Source organism: Saccopteryx bilineata, chromosome 5 (genome assembly GCF_036850765.1).
Source record: "Saccopteryx bilineata isolate mSacBil1 chromosome 5, mSacBil1_pri_phased_curated, whole genome shotgun sequence".
Lineage (NCBI taxonomy): Eukaryota > Metazoa > Chordata > Mammalia > Chiroptera > Emballonuridae > Saccopteryx > Saccopteryx bilineata.
In genome coordinates this window covers 14,624,239-14,642,509 of record NC_089494.1, presented here as the reverse complement: position 1 = coordinate 14,642,509, position 18,271 = coordinate 14,624,239, and the positions used below count along the sequence as shown (strand labels likewise).

At 42.4% G+C, this 18,271-nt stretch overlaps 1 protein-coding gene across 1 annotated transcript in view; it reads left to right on the top strand.

Annotated features, from left to right (window-relative positions):
- Nucleotides 1-3,233: 3,233 nt before the first annotated feature.
- MOGAT1 (monoacylglycerol O-acyltransferase 1) overlaps nucleotides 3,234-18,271 on the top strand; it is a 38,071-nt gene continuing 23,033 nt past the window's right edge. The window contains exon 1 of the mRNA XM_066279255.1: nucleotides 3,234-3,970. Within this exon, the coding sequence (XP_066135352.1) occupies nucleotides 3,877-3,970 (94 nt within the window). The 5' untranslated portion in view covers nucleotides 3,234-3,876. The remainder of the gene's footprint in view (nucleotides 3,971-18,271) is intronic.

The following is an 18,271-nucleotide window of genomic DNA, read 5'->3' as shown; positions in this document are numbered from 1 at the left end:
GAGACCTCTCTAGTTCACCATGGTAGCTAATCCCCATTCTTCACCTGGTCCCAACACATGGAAGTCTTTCCACAAAGAGTTAAAAATGAATGCAAGTGAATTCTCCAGGACTGAGAGACCATATTCTTAATTCACTTCTTTGTCATCGGCACCAAGGGTAACTCCTGATACAAAGCTAGTGTCAGTGTAAGAAATGTCCAAAACTGTAGAGAATGTTTTTTGTGTGTATGACAGAAACAAAGAGAAAGACAGAGAGAGAAACAGATAAGGACAGACAGGAAGGGAGGGAGATGAGAAGCATCAATCTTCATTGCGGCTCTTTAGTTATTCATTGATTGCTTTCTCATATGTGCCTTGATGGGGGGGGGATGCTACAGCAGAGCGAGTGACCCCTCGCTCAAGCCAGTGATCTTGGGCTCAAGACAGTGACATTGGGCTTCGAGCCAGCAACCTTTGGGGTCATGCCAGCTACTATGGGGTCATGTCTATGACCCTATGCTTAAGTCAGCGACCTGGCGCTCAAGTCAGATGAATCTGTGCTCAAGCCAGCAACCTCAGGTTTCCAACTGCATCCCAGTCTGATGCTCTGTCCACTGCACCACTGCCTCGTCAGGCCGTAGAGAATTTTTATATAGGCATTTGAGTCAAACTGACAACATGTGCTATTAAATATTACCGAGAAAAATAGTTTCACAGCTTCTTTTGTGCAATTAAAATTAAGGAGGGAATTGCTCTGGCTGGGTAGCTCAGTTGGTTAGAGTGCTGTTCCCATACACCTAGGCTGCAGGCTTGATCCCCTGTTAGGGCACATACAAGAACTGACCAATGAATGCATAAATAAGTGGAACAGCAAATTGATGTTTCTCTCTCTTCCTCTCTCTCTGAGGTCTATAAAGTAAAAATAAATAAATAAAAAAGAATAATTCTGGACTAACTGGTACTACAAAATTAAGAGTGAGTTTAAAGAAGATTATGTGGAAATAAGAAGAAGCAAGATGGAAACTGGATTACAGGATAATTAACAAGGTTAAGTGCTAGAGGGTTAATAACCCCTTAAAGGGTCACTACTTCTGATGTTAAAATTTTTTTTATTGAATTGATTGGGTTGACTTCTGGTATTTCTAAGGTGTGATAGCCTAGATCAGTGGTCCCCAACCCCTGGGCCGCGGACCGGTACCGGTCCGCAGAGAAAGAATAAATAACTTACATTATTTCTGTTTTATTTATATTTAAGTCTGAACGATGTTTTATTTTTAAAAAATGATCAGATTCCCTCTGTTACATCCATCTAAGACTCACTCTTGACGCTTGTCTCGTAAGTTCGACAATTATATTTAAAAATACCACAGTTTTTACACCGGTCGTATAATTTTATTTTGTGCACTTATCCATCCCACCCTAAAGGCCGGTCCGTGAAAATATATATTTTCTGACATTAAACCAGTCCGTGGCCCAAAAAAGGTTGGGGACCACTGGCCTAGATACACAAGAATAATAAACAGGGTTTTAATTCTTTAATACACAAGAATTAAAACCTATCACTAAAGTTACATGCCTCACATATGTCTACCTACCATGACCTGCCCACTTAGGAATTTATAATCATCACCCAGTGAGGTTACTTTCCATGGAACCCCCCATGTTTGTTCACAGTACACAGGAGGCATGCATGTTATTAAACTTTTGTTTCCCTCTTGTTAGTCTGTCTTTATTATAGAGATGTCTCAGAGCAATAGGCTATACCATATAGTCTAGGTGTGTCACAGGCTATATCATCCTGGTTTGTTCAAGAGCACTTTATGATGTTCACACCAAGACATAATACCCCAACGATGCATTTATCAGATGTATCTCTCTCCTTAAGTGGCACATAACTATTTTGCCTTGTTTCAAATTCCTTCTAGCAGTGCCTTGACAGCCCATACCACTTGGGAATTTTTAATAAAAAAAATTTTTTTTTAGGTCCTGGCCGGTTGGTTCAGCGGTAGAGCGTTGGCCTGGCGTGTGGGGGACCCGGGTTCGATTCCCGGCCAGGGCACATAGGAGAAGCGCCCATTTGCTTCTCCACCCCCAACCCCTCCTTCCTCTCTGTCTCTCTCTCCCCTCCCGCAGCCAGGGCTCCATTGGAGCAAAGATGGCCCGGGCGCTGGGGATGGCTCTTTGGCCTCTGCCCCAGGCGCTAGAGTGGCTCTGGTCGCGGCAGAGCGACGCCCCGGAGGGGCAGAGCATCGCCCTCTGGTGGGCAGAGCATCGCCCCCTGGTGGGCGTGCCGGGTGGATCCCGGTCGGGCGCATGCGGGAGTCTGTCTGACTGTCTCTCCCCGTTTCCAGCTTCAGAAAAATACAAAAAAAAAAATAATTTTTTTTTTAAGCGAAAGGAGGGGAGATAGACATACTCCCGCAGGCGCCCCAACGGCCACTCGAGGCTGATGGTCAGACCAACCAAGGTCTCCTCAGTGCCCAGGCCTGTGCTGGAACCAATTGAACCACTGGCTTCCAGAGGCCAGAGGCCAGGCGAAGAGAGAGAAGTGGGAGAAGGAACGGGAAAAGTAGATGGTCGCTTCTCATGTGCGTCCTGATCCGGATCAAACCGGGATCTGTGCACGCTGGGCCGATGCTCTATCCACTCAGCGAACCAGTTACTTGTTTTTGTTTTTAACTATACAGTAATTTATATTTATAAAGAAAATGTAGTGGGCACAAAAGGATTGGGCTCCATTTGGAATCCATCCTGCTATTTAACACATCATAATCGAAACTTTTGAGTGGCAATTCTTAGAGCAAAGGGTCTGACCTTTGGACCCCTTTTTTTGCCTCATTTCACCCCAATCTCCTCCTTGTTCTCTATTGGTGTTCTTTGGATTTCAACCACAGAACCTTAGCAAATGTGCTTCCTGTTGCCTGGACTAGATTCAGGTTATAGTTCAAGCCAAGGTCACTTCTTCAGAGACTGGCCCAATTCCCCGGTCCACCCTGGAACCTCCTCCAGACATTCACACCAGGGTTTCACTTTGTAGTTACACACTCAACTGTGCGGTTATTTTGCACACACACCCCCCCCCCCCCATCGGTTCTGTTCCTGCACTCTAACAGTAGAACCAATGACTGACTCGCTTATCGGGTGTATCCCCAGGGCCCAGACGGTTCCTGACACGTGGTAGGTACTCGGTAGGTGGCCGTTGAATGAGTGAAGAAGTATAAAAGGTTTCCAGAGCTCGTGGAGGAATCTGAGGACACAGAAGTGAGGCGGCCGGGTCCCCGCCCCTCCTCAGGTTGGGTGGTGGTGGTGGTGTGGGAGACACAGACTAATAAGGAGATGAGTAACCTGCTCCCAGAGAAGCCAAGTCCCGCGTTTTCCTCCAGTCGGTGGGCGATTGCATGAACTAACCCTTCCCCAGGGGCAGAGGCTTCGGAGGAAGGGGTGGGTTTAAAGGCGGATGCTGAAGCCCAGCGCACGGTGATCGATCAGCTGAACAATAGTCAGATCGCGGTGGAGATCCCAGGGCCTCCGCTAGGTTACAGGAGCCCACGCTGCCGGGCCCCGGCGGGCAGCCAGCTGATCCTTCTCCGCGTCCCCTGTGCCCAAAGCCGAGCGCTGTCGCTCATACCCGGGCGTGCCAACCAAAGCGCCCGGGGCGCGCCAGCTGCTCCGGAGCCCGGCGCGCGTGCTTGCCAGCCCCCAGCCTCGGTCCCCGCGCGCCCTCCCACCCAAGACAAAGTCCAGCCCCGCCCGTGTCGGCGCAGCCACCTCCTCCTCCCTCCGCCCCGCGGGTACCGCGCGCGGGGCCCTGGTTCGGCCGCACACTTCCCGCAGGCGCTGCAGGGCAGCGAGGTTCCAGGTGGCCGCAGTCTGCGCTGTCCTCGCGGGAGCCGGGCCATGAAGGTCGAGTTTGCGCCGCTTAACATCCCGCTGGCGCGGCGGCTGCAGACGGCGGCGGTGCTTCAGTGGGTCCTGTCCTTCCTCCTGCTGGGTAAGAACCCCACGCGCTCCAGGCACAACTCCGCGGTGCACGGGGCTCCACGGCACCCCTCCCTGACAGTCCTTGTCCAAGGACGTGCTTGGACCCTCAAACCCTCCTTCCCCTGTAAGCCAGAGCGAACAGGTCAAAGAGGGCGTTTGGAGCTAACTTGGGACTCCGCGCTTCGGTTTCGCTCCCCCACGTGAGCCTCCTAGCGAACGCCTGTTTGCCAACTTTATTTTTCCCCTGTGCTATTTTTTTAAACTGAGGTGTACCTTACCTACAATAAAAGACACAGATCACAAGTGTATGGCCCAATGAATCTTGGCAAACACTGTATGCACTCATGTAACCACGACCCAAGGGAGCTATACAGAACGTGGCACTTTAACCCTTCAAAACTGGTAAGCTAGTTTCTCGAACTGTCAATTCATAAATGGAAAAACAATGCCCTAGTCTTTAACACCTGTTTCTTTGCTCTCCCCGCCCTCATGACAAATAGCCTTTCCGTGTTAACCTTCCGGACGCAGAGAAGACTGCTCCAAACGCTGGGTTGGGGCGGGCGGCCTCTACCTGTAAACAGCTCCAGGCATGTGTGTGTTCTGACCGGTTCCCAAGTTAAGCCCGCGTAGAAACGCCCAGAAGCCAGTCACCGAGGAGCAGGAGGTGGGAGTGGGATGGGTTGGGGCTTACATGAAGGCTTTTTGTCTGGATGTTTGCTCTGTTCTTGGAGAGATGGGGGATGGTATGAGAGGAGAAAGAGATCAGTGGGAATTTAAACTCTTCTGAAGGCTATCATTTGAGTGCTGTACACTGTTCAGGCCGCAATAATAATAACAGTAGCAGTAAACTCATCACACTAAAGAGGTTTACACTTCTGAAACGGCTTTACCTTGTGATCACGATCAGTGGTTCCCAACCTGCACATTAGAATTGTGGAGGAGCTTCTCAAACATATGGACACCCAGGCTCTATTCCTAGAATATCTAATTCTTTTGTTTCAGAATGGAGCTCATGCGTTCTGTACCGGGGTGGGCAAAGTAGGTGGACAGCTGTAATACAAATACACAAAACAGCCATTAATAAAAAACAATGCAAGAATAAACTCTGTTTCACAAATTCACACTAAAGCTATTATGCATTATGTGTGCATGTTTATAATTTATACTTAAATATTAAAAGAGCCAAATAGTTGTAACAAACTCTTTGAGTGACTCTCGTGTGCAGCGAGGGTTTACTGAAAAAAGGAAATTCAGAACATTAACTCATTAGGTCCTGACAGGCCAAACAAACAGGTTGATAACATTACAGTCCATTTTGCTCTGGGCCCGAGGACCACAGAGATAATACCAGACACGCTTACAGAGGGCTTAGTGTGAGCCAGATCCTGTATTACCTATGTCATCTTCACAAGGACTGTCCATACCCACCGTCGCGTGACATCTGCTGCACAGATGAGGGAACTAGGAGGTGGAAAGAAAGTGTTCAAGGTCACACAGCTAGGCAGAGGTGGAGGAACTGGGTGCAAACCCAAGCGTCCTACCCCAAGTCCTTGTTTTACCCCTGTGCTGCCACCGTCGTGGCTTGAACTTGGGAATGGACTTGCCTGCTGATCAATCAGTCCATCTCTGATACCGCACTTCCTTCATGGCACTTGTCTCTGCTTGCATTTGTGTATGTCTCTGGTTACTTGAGAAAGGTCTGTATGACTATCCTTGCGGACAAGCCCACTGAGGGAGCACCTAACAGGTGCCTCGCCTATGGAATGGATGAGACAAATACTTGTTGAATGACTGTCTCCACTCTGTCACCCAGAAGGGAGGCTATTCAACCCACATGTCCCTGTTCTTCACCTTGGTTCTCCTCTCGGCATTCCTGTGAGGTAGGGGCTACCCTGAGAGAGTTTAGAAGTAAAACTGCTCAAGGTCACATGGTTAAAATTGAGTGGAGAGCCACAAAGGTCAAATGTGAACACTGGTGACTTGAACATCACCTACAATTCCTAATTAGAATCAGACTGCAGTGGCTCAACAGACAATTCATTTAAATGCTTTTTTTTTTTTTTTTTGCATGCATGCATGCATATATGTTACTAGGAGCATATTATTTTGTATTATATATTTTGGAAATTTTATTAGGAAAGATTTCAAAAATACAGAAAAGTAGGGAGAAGGGTGTAAACTCCCATATACCCATTACCTGGGATTATAGTTATTTTAAGAACTTGCCATATTATCTATTATTTTGCAAAATATATTTTTATACAAATCACATTTCCTAAATTATTCCAGATACACATTTTTATTGGTGATTTATTTGAACAAGATCCAAACAAGACCTTTGGGTTGCATGTAGTTTTTATGTGTCTCTTAATTCAGAGCACTTTCTCTCATTTGTTTTCCTTTCTTTTTATTTCTTGGTTTTAGAGAGATAGGAAGGGAGGGAAGGAGGGAGGGAGAGAGGGAGAGAAAGAGACAGAGAGGTAGGGGAGTGGGGAGAGAAACAGTAAGCAATTGCTCCACCCTCCATTGCATCCATTGCTGACCCCTTGGATGTGCCCTGACCGAAGATCGAACCCACAATCTTTGCGAATCGGGATGACACCCCAACCTACTGAGCTACCCGGTCAGGGCTTCATTTGTTTTCTTGTCTGTGGGATGTTGAAGAAGCCAGGCAAAATGTTTCACCTGCAGGATTAGTTTGATTGCTTCTTTGTAGTCTTAGCTTGTCCCCCAATACCCTGTATTTTTTTTCCCTTAAAATATAAGTTAGATCTAAGGCTTGATTAGACTTAGATGAAACATTTTTTTTCTTTTTTTACAGAGACAGAGAGAAACAGAGAGAGGAATAGACAGACAGGAAGGGAGAGAGATGAGAAGCATCAATTCTTCATTGTAGCACCTTAGTTGTTCATTGACTGCTTTCTCATATGTGCCTTGACCGGGGGCCTTCAGCAGACCGAGTAACCCCTTACTCGAGCCAGTGACCTTGGGTCCAAGCTGGTGAGCTTTTTTTGCTCAAGGCAGATGAGCACGCGCTCAAGCTGGCGACCTCGGGGTCTCGAACCTGGGTCCTCCGCATCCCTGTCTGACGCTCTATCCACTGCGCCACCGCCTGGTCAGGCAGGTGAAACATTTTTGGCTTGACCCCTTCATAGGTGCTGCCGTGTGCTTCACGTTGATTATGTCAGGATATACAGAACGCCTAGCTGCTCCAGGATTAGTGTTCAAGACTGATCAGGCAGGAAGTAATCTGAGGGGAGGTATTTGGCATGCTGCAAACAAAAGTTCTCTCTCCACCTAGTGCCTTGGGTCTGTAGTAATGATTCTTGCCCGAATTAATTTTATTTGGACTGCAAACATTGGTAGTTTTCTTATTCTTTATTTCATTCTTTACATATTAACTAGAATTTATGCAAGGAATCACCCCCCCCCACCCCATCATTTAGGGCCAATTGACTACCCAACAATTCAAGTCTTACTGGAAAGGTAGGAGAAAAGCTTACCTATTTCCTTCTACTTAATTATCAATTTTAAATAAGACATTGATGTAGTAGCTACTTCTAATGGTGAAAAGAGAGGTTCTGTAAACTATATATACTCACAAAAATTAGGGGATATTTCAAAATGAATATAAAGCTATAAAATATCCCCTAATTTTTGTGAGCAGTATACATTAAGATATCTAAATCAAAATCTTGGAATACATTTTTCTCCCCACCATCAGGAAATGAGTTTGTTATTGGCCCTTGAGGTATATTTAAAAATAGCAAAATGTTTCATTTTGTCATAAAATCAAACATTGTTTCCTTGAGATAAATGTTAAGTATGTGCCATTTAATTTTATAACATTGTATTCATTTTAGGTGTTCAACATAATCATTTGACATGTGTATATTTTGAAAAATGATTACTACACTAAGTGTAGTTAACATCTGTCAGCACACATAGTTACAATTATTTTCCTTGTGATAAAAACTTTTAAGATTCACTTTTAGCAACTTTCAAATATATAACGCCATATTGTTAACTGTAACCTTGCTGTGCATTATAAGGTATCTGCAGGAATTATCTATCTCATAATTGGAAGTGTGTACCTTTTTGTCCCTTCTCCCCTGCTGCCACCTCGTACCCAAGCCCTGCCTCTGGCAAGCACCTTTCAATTCTTTAGATCTATATGATTTTCTTTTTAAAAGATTTTACATATAAGTGAGATCATACAGTATCTGTGTTTCTCTATTTGGCTTATTCCCCCAGCCTAATGCCCCAAGGTCTATTCATGTTGTCACAAATGGCGGGCTTTCCTTTTTTATGGCGGAATAAATATTCCAGTATGTGTCTGTGTATCACAGTTTCTTTATTCACTCATTCATCAGTGGACATTTAGGTTGTTTCCATGTCTTGGCTATTGTAAGAAATTCAGTGAACACAGGGGCTGAAGATATCTTTTCAAGATACTGATTTCCTTTCCTTCAGATAAATACCCAGAAATAGGATTGCTCGATCACCTGTGATCCAATCTTAATCAAGAAATGGCAACATCACTCACTAACTTGTATGCACCAACCTGCTGACTAAAAAGGAAAAACCTGAAAAAGAGAGCCAGCAATTGTTGACCATCTTTTACCTACAACCCCCCATGTCACAGATGACTAGGTGTATTATTTTAGATAAGGAAACTGAATCTCAAGACAGTAAGAATCTGGCCTAAGACCATATGAGTGGGACCGTGATGTTTTACTGAATGGGCCTGTTTATTTACATATTTATGTAAGCAGCCTTGCTGAGGTACAGCCATACAGTAAACTGCACATATTTAAAGTGTACAATTTGGCAAGTTGTGATATATGCATCTGAGGCACCATCACCACCATTGAGTTAGTGAATATAGCCGTCATCTGCACAGGATTCTCACATCCCCTTTGTAATCGCTCCAAGCATCCACTGCTAGGCTCACCATCATACAGATTAGTTTGCATTTGCCAGTGTTTTATCTCAATAAAGTCACATCATATGTACTCATTTAAAAACAAACAAAAAACCATTATATGTACTCTCTTTTTTTTTTTTTTGGTCTGGCTTCTTTCCCTTAATGCAATTATTCTGAGATCATTTTGATTGTTGTATATATAAATAGTTCATTGCCTTTTTATTTTGAAGTGCATTCTAGTAAATGGGTATATTGCAATTTGTCCATCCATCTGTTCCTGAATATTTGGGTTGTAGCTATTGGGAAGAATACTGCTGTGAACTCACCTACAAAGTCCTTGTGTAGACTGTCTTTTTACTCCGGTAACTCTAAGAATGGAATGCCTGATTGTGGTATGGTAGGTGCAGGCTTAACTTTTTTTTTAATTGAATTTATTGGGATGACATTAGTTAATAAAGTTATATAGGTCTGAGGTATACAATTTTATATAATACACCATCTGTATGTTGTAGTGTGTCCACCACCCCAAGTCGAGTCTCCTTCCGTCACCATTTATCCCCCTTCACCCTCCTCTACCTCCTCTACCTCCCTTGCCTTCTGGTACTCACCATACTGTTTTCTGCTTTTTTTTTCTTAATTCCTTCACCTTTTTTTCACCAAGCCCCCAACATGTTTAACTCTTAAAGAAACTTTGTGCATTCCCACCAGCAATGCATGAGAATTTCAGTCACTCCATATCCTTACCATCACTTGATATAGTCAATCCTCTTTTTTTTTTTTTTCTGTAAGTGAAAGCAGGGAGGCAGAGAGAGACTCCCACATGTGCTCTGACTAGGATCCACCTGGCAAACCCCGTATGGGGTGATGCTCTGTCCATCCGGGGTTCATTGCTCTGTTGCTCAGCAACCGAGCCATTTTAGTGCCTGAGGCAGGCCATGGAGCCATCCTCAGTGCTCAGGGCCAACTTGCTCCAATAGAGCCTTAGCTGCGGGAGAGAAAGAGAGCAATAGAGAGAGAAGAAAAAGTGGGGAAGTGTGGAGAAGCAGATGGTATTTTTTTCTGTGTGCCCTGACCAGGAATCAAACCTGGGACATCCACACATCCAGCTGATACTCTACCATTGAGCCAACTGGCCAAGGCCTCCTTTATAATATATATATATATATATATATATATTTTAAGATTTTACTTAACTGATTTTACAGAGAGAGGAGAGAGAGGGTGGGAAGCGAGAAGTATAGTTGCTTCACTTTAGTTGTTCATCGCTTATTTGTTGCTTGTTGTATGTGCGTTAACTGGACAAGCCCAGGGTTTCAAACCAGGGGCCTTAGCATTCCAGGTTGATGCTCTATCCACTGCACCACCATAGGTCAGGCATCAATCCTTTTAATCTTTGCAACTTTAGTAAGTGTGTAGTGGTGTCTTCCTGTAGCTTTAGTTTGCATTTCCCTAATGGTTAATGATATTGAGCATCTTTTCATGTGCTTATTTGCCACCTGTATGTTGTCTTTGTTCAAGTACCTGTTTAAATCCTTGCCGGTTTGTAGTTGGGTTGCTTGTTTTCCTATTAGTGAGTTTTGAGAATTCTGTGTGTTCTTATATAGGTTTTTCTTCCAACCTGTGAATTATCTTTTCATCCTTGAAACAGTGTATTTTAAAGAACAGAAGTTTTAAATTTTCATGAAGTCCAGTTTATTCATATTTTTTAATGTGGATATTAGAAATATGGATATAGGTGTTATGGCTAAAAATTTTTTTGCTTAATCCAAGGCCACAAAGTTTTTTTTTTTTATGTTTTCTTCTACAAGTTTTATAGTTTTAGGTTTTACATAGAGGTTGATGATTGGGGTTGGGTTGATTTTTGTCTATAGTTTAAGTTCTAAATTAATTTTTTGGTAGAAGTATAACATAATTTCTCAGCTCCATTTGTTAAAAATAAAAAGCTATATATTTTTCTCTATTGCATTTCCCTTGTGCCCTTGCCGAAAGTCAGTTGTCCATCTATGTGTAGTTTAGCTCTGGGCTGATCTGTTTGTCTCTCTTGACCAGTCCATACTGTTTTGATTACTGTAGCTTTATAATAATTTTTATTTATGTATTTATTTATTTATTAATTTATTATTTATTTATTTATTTATTTATTTATGAGACAGCGCGAGAGTCAGAGAGAGGGAGAGTCAGGGACAGACGGACAGGAACGGAAAGAGATGAGAAGCATCAGTCATCAGTTTTTTGTTGCAACACCTTAGTTGTTCATTGATTGCTTTCTCATATGTGCCTTGACCGTGGGCCTTCAGCAGACTGAGTAACCCCTTGCTCAAGTCAGCGACCTTGGGTCCAAGCTGGTGAGCTTTGCTCAAACCAGATGAGCCCGCGCTCAAGCCAGCGACCTCGGGGTCCCGAACCTGGGTCCGTCCGCATCCCAGTCCGACGCTCTATCCACTGTGCCACCGCCTGGTCAGGCTAATAATGATTTTAAATGTTAAGCCCTCAGACTTTGCTCTTTTTTTTTCAGGGTTGTTTTGATTCTTAGAGGTCCTTTTTATTTCCATATGCATTTTAGAACCAGCTGTTCAATTTCCACCAAAAGAAAAGCCTGCTGAGATTTTCATTGGAATTGCTTTTTGATTGAGATGAGTCTACAGATTAATTCAGAGATATTGACTCTTCTGTTATATAATTTTATTTATATCAGAAGTTTGGAAACTTCTGACGTTTGAGCATATTAAAGAATGAATCACCTGGGGATTTTTGTTGAAATGCAAATTCTCCAGATATTTTGATTCTGTAAATATTAAAACAGTTTTTGAAATAATTTCATAAATAATAATTATAGAAAATAAAAATTATGGAAAATTACCAAAAATTTTTGTATTTCTTCATCAAATTCCTCAAATGCAAACTTTTTACAATATTTTTCTTTATCTTTTTCCATTTCTACACGCGCACACGCGCGCACACACACACACCTGTTATTTTTTTAACTCTTTAAAAGTAAGTTGCGGCCATGGTTGGTTGGTTGGTTCAGTGGATAGAGTGTCTTCCCAGTGTGTGGACATCCCGGGTTTGATCCCTGGTCAGGGCACACATGAGAAGCAACCATCTGCTTCTCTCCTCCTTCCTCTCTCCCTTTGCTCTGTCTTTCTCTCTCACAGCCAGTGGCTCAGTGGGTCTGAACATGAGCCTCAGGTACTGAGGATAGCTCACTTGAGCGTTGGAGCATTGGCCCCAGTGGGGATTTCCAGGTAGATCCTGGTCGGGTGTGTGGGACTCAGTCTCTCTATCTCCCCTCTTCTCACTTAAAAATGTAAGTTGCAAACATGGTTTCCCTTTACCCTTAAGGACTTCACTCTATATTTCCTAGAATCAAGGATGTTCTCTACGCAAACACAGAACACTTATCCAGATCAGGAAAAAAGCGGAGGTACAGAACTCTGAGACCCCATTCATGTCTCAGCAGTCGCACCGCCATGTCTTTCGTAGCAAAGGGGGTCACGCGTTGTAGTTAGTTATGTCTCTTTAGTCTCCTTTAACCCAGAGAATTTTGAAGGAGCCCGTTTTCCTTGAGGGATTTATATGAGATTCTCAGACTTGCATAAATACCATTGTGCCTGTTTGTTATGGACTCTCCATGGTTTTTGGTTTGTAGCATTACAAAATATTTGTGCTTATTTTGTCTTTAGACTTGTAAACCCTTCTGATATATTAAGAATATGGGACTGGTTTTAACTGAGTCCTTGTTATAACGTACTTGCCTTCATTCGTCAAAGATGTCGGTTTTACAGTGAATTTGCTTTTCAACACAAAAAATGTGATTCTCTGTAGGCCATATTTTTAAAAAGTTGGGTGGAGCAGACCCACTTATGAAGAATACAGGGCTGAAGATTGCTGCAAAGGGGTCTTAGATTTGTCTTTTAGCATCATCCTAAGGAACCCTGGGAGGCAGTTTCTTTTAAAACAGGAATTCTAAAAATCGGAAGAATGTTACACTTATCTTCTTATGTTCAGCAGATGGCTCTGATTGGTGATTTGAAAAAAAATGCCTCAAGAATAAGAAGAGAAAATGCAATGGGCTGCAGGATTTTGTTTGCCTTTGAATTGCTTTTTCTTTCGCCATACATATATCATTTTATTTTATGATAAGTATAGAAACAATTTTCATAGGGGGAAAATAAAAACTTCTTGGATACAAGTGGGAAGGATAGATATACAATTTAATACATATTTTAAATTATTTCTTACTATTAATCGCTAAAGCAAGTAAACAAACGTTCAGTGGTTTTCACAATGTTTTCCTGATGCAGTTTGCTCAGGGAAATGTAACAGAATCATGTTAAAGACAAGAATATTCTTTTTTTTTTTGTATTTTTCTGAAGTGAGAAGCAGGGAGGCAGAGAGACAGACTCCTGCATGTACCCGACCAGGATCCACTGGGCATGCCCACTAAAGGGATGATGCTCTGCCCCTCTGGGGTGTTGCTCCTTTGCAACCAGAGCCATTCTAGCACCTGAGGCAGAGGCCATAGAGCCATCCTCAGCGGCCAGGCCCAATGGAGCCTTGGCTGCAGGAGGGGAAGAGAGAGATAAAGAGAAAGGAGAGGCAGATGAGTGGAGAAGAAGATGGGCATTTCTCCTGTGTGCCCTGGCCAGGAATCAAACTCAGGACATTCGTACACTGGGCCAACACTCTACCACTGAGCCAACTGACCAATGCCGAAGGCAAGAGTATTTTTACATAAGTAGATTTCGTTCTGCAAAGTCTTGTTTAGCTCCCCCCCCTTTAGTAGAGCTATTTTATTTCTTTTTTTTTTTTTTTAACAAACTATGGTTATAATTTGTGCTAGTTATTTGAAAAGTCGAAAAATGTAGAAAAGCATTTAGAAGAGATGAGAAAAAAAAATTATTTTCTATCCAGAGTTAACTATTGTTAATACTTTGACATATTCCTTTCCTCATCTTTACCTATTTAAAAATTTTTATTTTATCAAAATAATATATGCACTGGAGGACAAATCAAATAACATTGGGTCGAACCATATAGAATTGTGTGGAGTTTTTTTTTTTGAGGGTATCAAGCGGTTGGTGGTGGCTGATAACTACCATTGATTGAGAGTTTCCTATGTGCCATCATTGTTTTAAAGGCTTTCATTGCATTATTTTATTAGTTTCACTAAACAATTATTTTTCCAAAAAATTATTTTCCACATTTTTCTTATATGAAAATGTACTGTCGTAAATTTTGAAAAACCAATAAAGAAAGACCTAGGACTGAAAGGAATGGATCGATTTATGCACATTAGCGCTTTGACCGGAGAAGTGCCCTGTAGGCAAAGTGTGTTACTAGGATTCATTTCCTTTTCGAATTCTGCCAGCATCGCTGGAGCGCGTGCCATGGGTCAGACTCCGTGCAGAGCAGTTCCTTCTTACTTCTTGTTCAGCGCAATTTCACTGGTGGTAAGGATCCAGGTGAGTGCACTGGAGCCAGAAAGGGTGGACCCCACGGAGGAATATTGTTATTCCAGCGGTGCGGAGTGCAGGGATGGAAAGCGTCCACGTAAGCACTGAAGGATCCTCCTCCCCACAGCCTCCCAAATGCCGTAGACCTGGCCACTGCTCCTTGCAAAGTCTTCAGCTCATGGGGTGGGGGGAAGAAATATATATCCCTGATTTTGCTAGAATACCTCTTTTATATAGAGCTGGGAATACCTAAAGGCCACTGTGAAGCTGAAAGTGGGTCATTGGATCAGTCAAGTCATCGCCTCTGCTCGTGTGGGATTAGAAGTTGAGACTTTCCTGCAAATAGAGGTCTCTGTGAGGTCCTGACTTGTTCCCGACCAGGCAGCCGTATTCAACATGCTATGCATTATTGTCAGTCAGCTGTCTGATTCATAATCTGCCCCAACTTTTAATTTTAGAAATGTCCAAACCTCTAGGAGTATTGAAAGACTAGTTCAGTAATGATCATCGTAGCCTTTTGCCACATTCGCATGCTCTCCCGCTGTGCACGCACACATACACACAGACAGGCACACTTTGTTGTTAACTCTTGCTGTTGAACCGTTTGAAAAGAAGAAATGAAGTTGTAGGCATCATTGCACTTCATCCCTAAAGACCGTGGAGTGTGTCTCCTGAAAAGAAGGATTTTTGTACGGAATCACAGTGCCGTTCTCATGTTCAGGAAATTTATCAGGGATGCCATAATCTTATTTAACATGTGGCTCATATTCAGATCCCCTAATTGTCTTTAAATCTTCCTTTAAAGTAAACAGTTCATGTATCTTTTATTTGTTCTTTAATCTTTTATAAAGATTAAAAAAAGAAAACCAGTCCCAGCTAATTATCTCGTAGAGTGTCCCACAGAAGAATAGGTGTAACTACTTAATGGGTACAGGGGTTTATTCTGGAATGATCTGAGCATTTCAGAACTAGGTAGAGGTGGTGCTTGTACAACATTATGAATATACTAAATGGCGTTGGGTTGTTTTATTTTTTGAAGTGGTTAATTATGTGAATTTCACCTCAATAAAAAACAGTGGGAGGCAGATTCTTCAACAGTATAGAGAAAGTCTAGTCTATGGGAGTATAAGTGAGAGAGAGAGCCAATCTGTGGTTTTTCATCCAGGATGTACCAAAGTCAAGGCAGCTGAAATGCAGGCCTTAAATGTAACTTGGTTTGTGAATCTAGACAATTTTAGCAGGTGTCAGTGCCATGTATTGGAATAGGCTTTGTATCTTCCTTGTCTCTTTGACCTCCAATTTAGGAGAATCATGTTACCTTGGATTGCTTAATGGGATAAAAATAGAAAACAGAGGCGACCTCTTCACCTAGTTCTTATAGGGATTTTTTTTTTTTTTGCTTTTGATCCAATCAATTTAGAATCAAAAGACCAAGAAACTATTTTGGTGCTGTTTATGATGTGGAATATGAAAGAGTGTAAGCAGAAAAAATCCTCTAGATAATAAGGTATTAAAGTGTATCAGGTGACAGCAATGTTTCTGCATAGTGATCCAATATTTGACTTACTGTCCGGTGGATCAAATAGTGGGGAAACTCCATGCAAATATACATCTGTAGAGAAAATCTGTTGGAAGCCCCAGTGCTCAAAAAGGAAAAAATAGTTGATTTAGCATTGATAAATGCTATTAAAAAATAACATTTATGAAAGTTATATTACCACATTTATAATACAAAATGACATAATGTGAGATCATTGTAAGTAATAAAATACAGAATAGAAACTATGTGTGATCAATCCTGTTAAACATAATGTATTCCTGGAATAAAAAGGACCACAAGAAAAGTTGTTGTTCTTTTCTCACAAGGAAAGTTATTTATTTTTATTTTATTTATTGAGGTGACATTGTTTAATAAGATTATAAAAGTTCCAAGTGTACAATTTTATAATACATTACATGTATATCACACTGTGTGCTCACCACACAAAGTCTCTCTCCATCACATGTGTTTGATGCCCTTTACCCTCTTCAACGCCCCCCCACGCCTTCCCACTGGTAACCACCATCCTGTTGTTTATGTGTCTGAGTTTTCTTGTTTTGTTTGTTCGACTGTTGCTTTCAGTTTTATAGCCCTCATATGAGTGAAATCATATAGTTTTTAGCTTTTTCTGACTGACTTATTTCACTTAGCGCAATATTCTCAAGGTCCACCCACGTGGTTGGAAATGACAGTATCTCATCCTCTCTTACGGCTGAGTAGTACTCCACTGTATAGATGTCCCACATCTTGTTTATCCAGTCATCTGTTGAAGGACACTTCAGTTGTTTCCATGTCTTGGCCACTGGGAGTAATGCTGCAATGAACATAGGGGTGCATACAAGGAAAATTTTAACAGTAATTTTTGTTAGGTGACATTTTGTCTGTTTCTACCTTTTGAATTCTTTCACTGTATAATAGTAAAGAAAAAAAGAGTTTATAACAATGACTTTCATTTGTGAAGAGCTTGCTCTATGCTGGGCACTGTAGTGTCTCCATGTTTAGTCCAGCCACAGTCCTTGGAGAGAGGTTCTGTTATTCCTGTATTTCACAGGTAAAGAAAATGAGGCTCAAGAAGTAAAAGGACTTGTCTCAGGTCAGGCATCTAGTCTAGGGTAGATGATTCCAACATAAGGAGTCCAATTCCAGATCCACGTCTTAACTATTATATTACATGCAAAACAGATGATGCATATTAAAGAGATATGAAATGCATATTCAAATTGAGGACAAATGTCCAGTACTTGGGTAATTGGAACACTGAATCGGTAGCTGGGGTCTTTATTTCGGGATCTGCTCTCAACTCACTCTGTGGTTGAAATGGAATAAGTTTGCTTTTGGTCTCAGTTTCTTCACCATTATGGTGAAGAATGCCTGAGTCGTTATGCTTCGGAACCTTCTTATCCACATGTAAGTAATATTTGTAAGTTTATGGGGTTATTACTACTAATTGGGAATGGTTTGGTTTTTATAAAAATAGTTCCTGGGCCTGACCTATGGTGATGCAGTGGCTAAAGCTTTGACCTGGGATGCTGAGGTCGCCGATTCAAAACCCTGGGCTTGTCTGGTCAAGGCACGTATGAGCATTGATGCTTCCTGCTCCTCCTCCTCCTCTCTCTCTCCCTCTCTCTCCTTTCTAAAATGAATAAATAAATAAAATCTTAAAAAAAAATAAAGTATATAAAAACATAGTGCCTGGATTTAGGGATTAGGCAGATCAGGTACAAGTCCTCTGGACACTTAAAAGTGTCTGAGCCTCAGTTTCCACAACTGCACAATGAGGACCGTCACCTGAACCCAGAAGGCGGCAGGAAGGAGTAAATGAGGTTGCCTGGCGGGCAGGGTCACTCCTCAATCACTCTTCTCTCCCTTCCCTGCTCTTGGCTCACCTGATCTAACTCCAGAGTACATAATAACCAGACCCGCCCAGGTGTCTTGTAAACTTTTTGCACGTTTTTGTGCAATAAAGTTAACCGACCATGGTAAACGGTCAGCGCTCAGATCCGGGGAGAGGGAAGTAGGTGACGTACGACAGAGCGATCCCGGTAGGAATGAGGGCAGAGGACACTCCTCTGGCCTTGTTCCTGGACTCATGGAAACTTCGTTGGCAGTTCAAAAATGCAACAAGGCCCTGGCCGGGTAGCTCAAGTCAGTTAAAATGTCATCCCGAAACACCAAGGTTGTGGGTTTGATCCCTTGTCAGGCCATATAGGGGAAGTGACCAATGAATGCACAGCTAAGTGGAACAACAAAATGAGAACTCTCTCCCCCCCATCCCATCCCCCCTCCATCTTTCTAAATCAGGGGTAGTCAACCTTTTTATACCTACCGCTCACTTCTGTATCTCTGTTAGTAGTAACATTTTCTAACTGCCCACCGGTTCCACAGTAA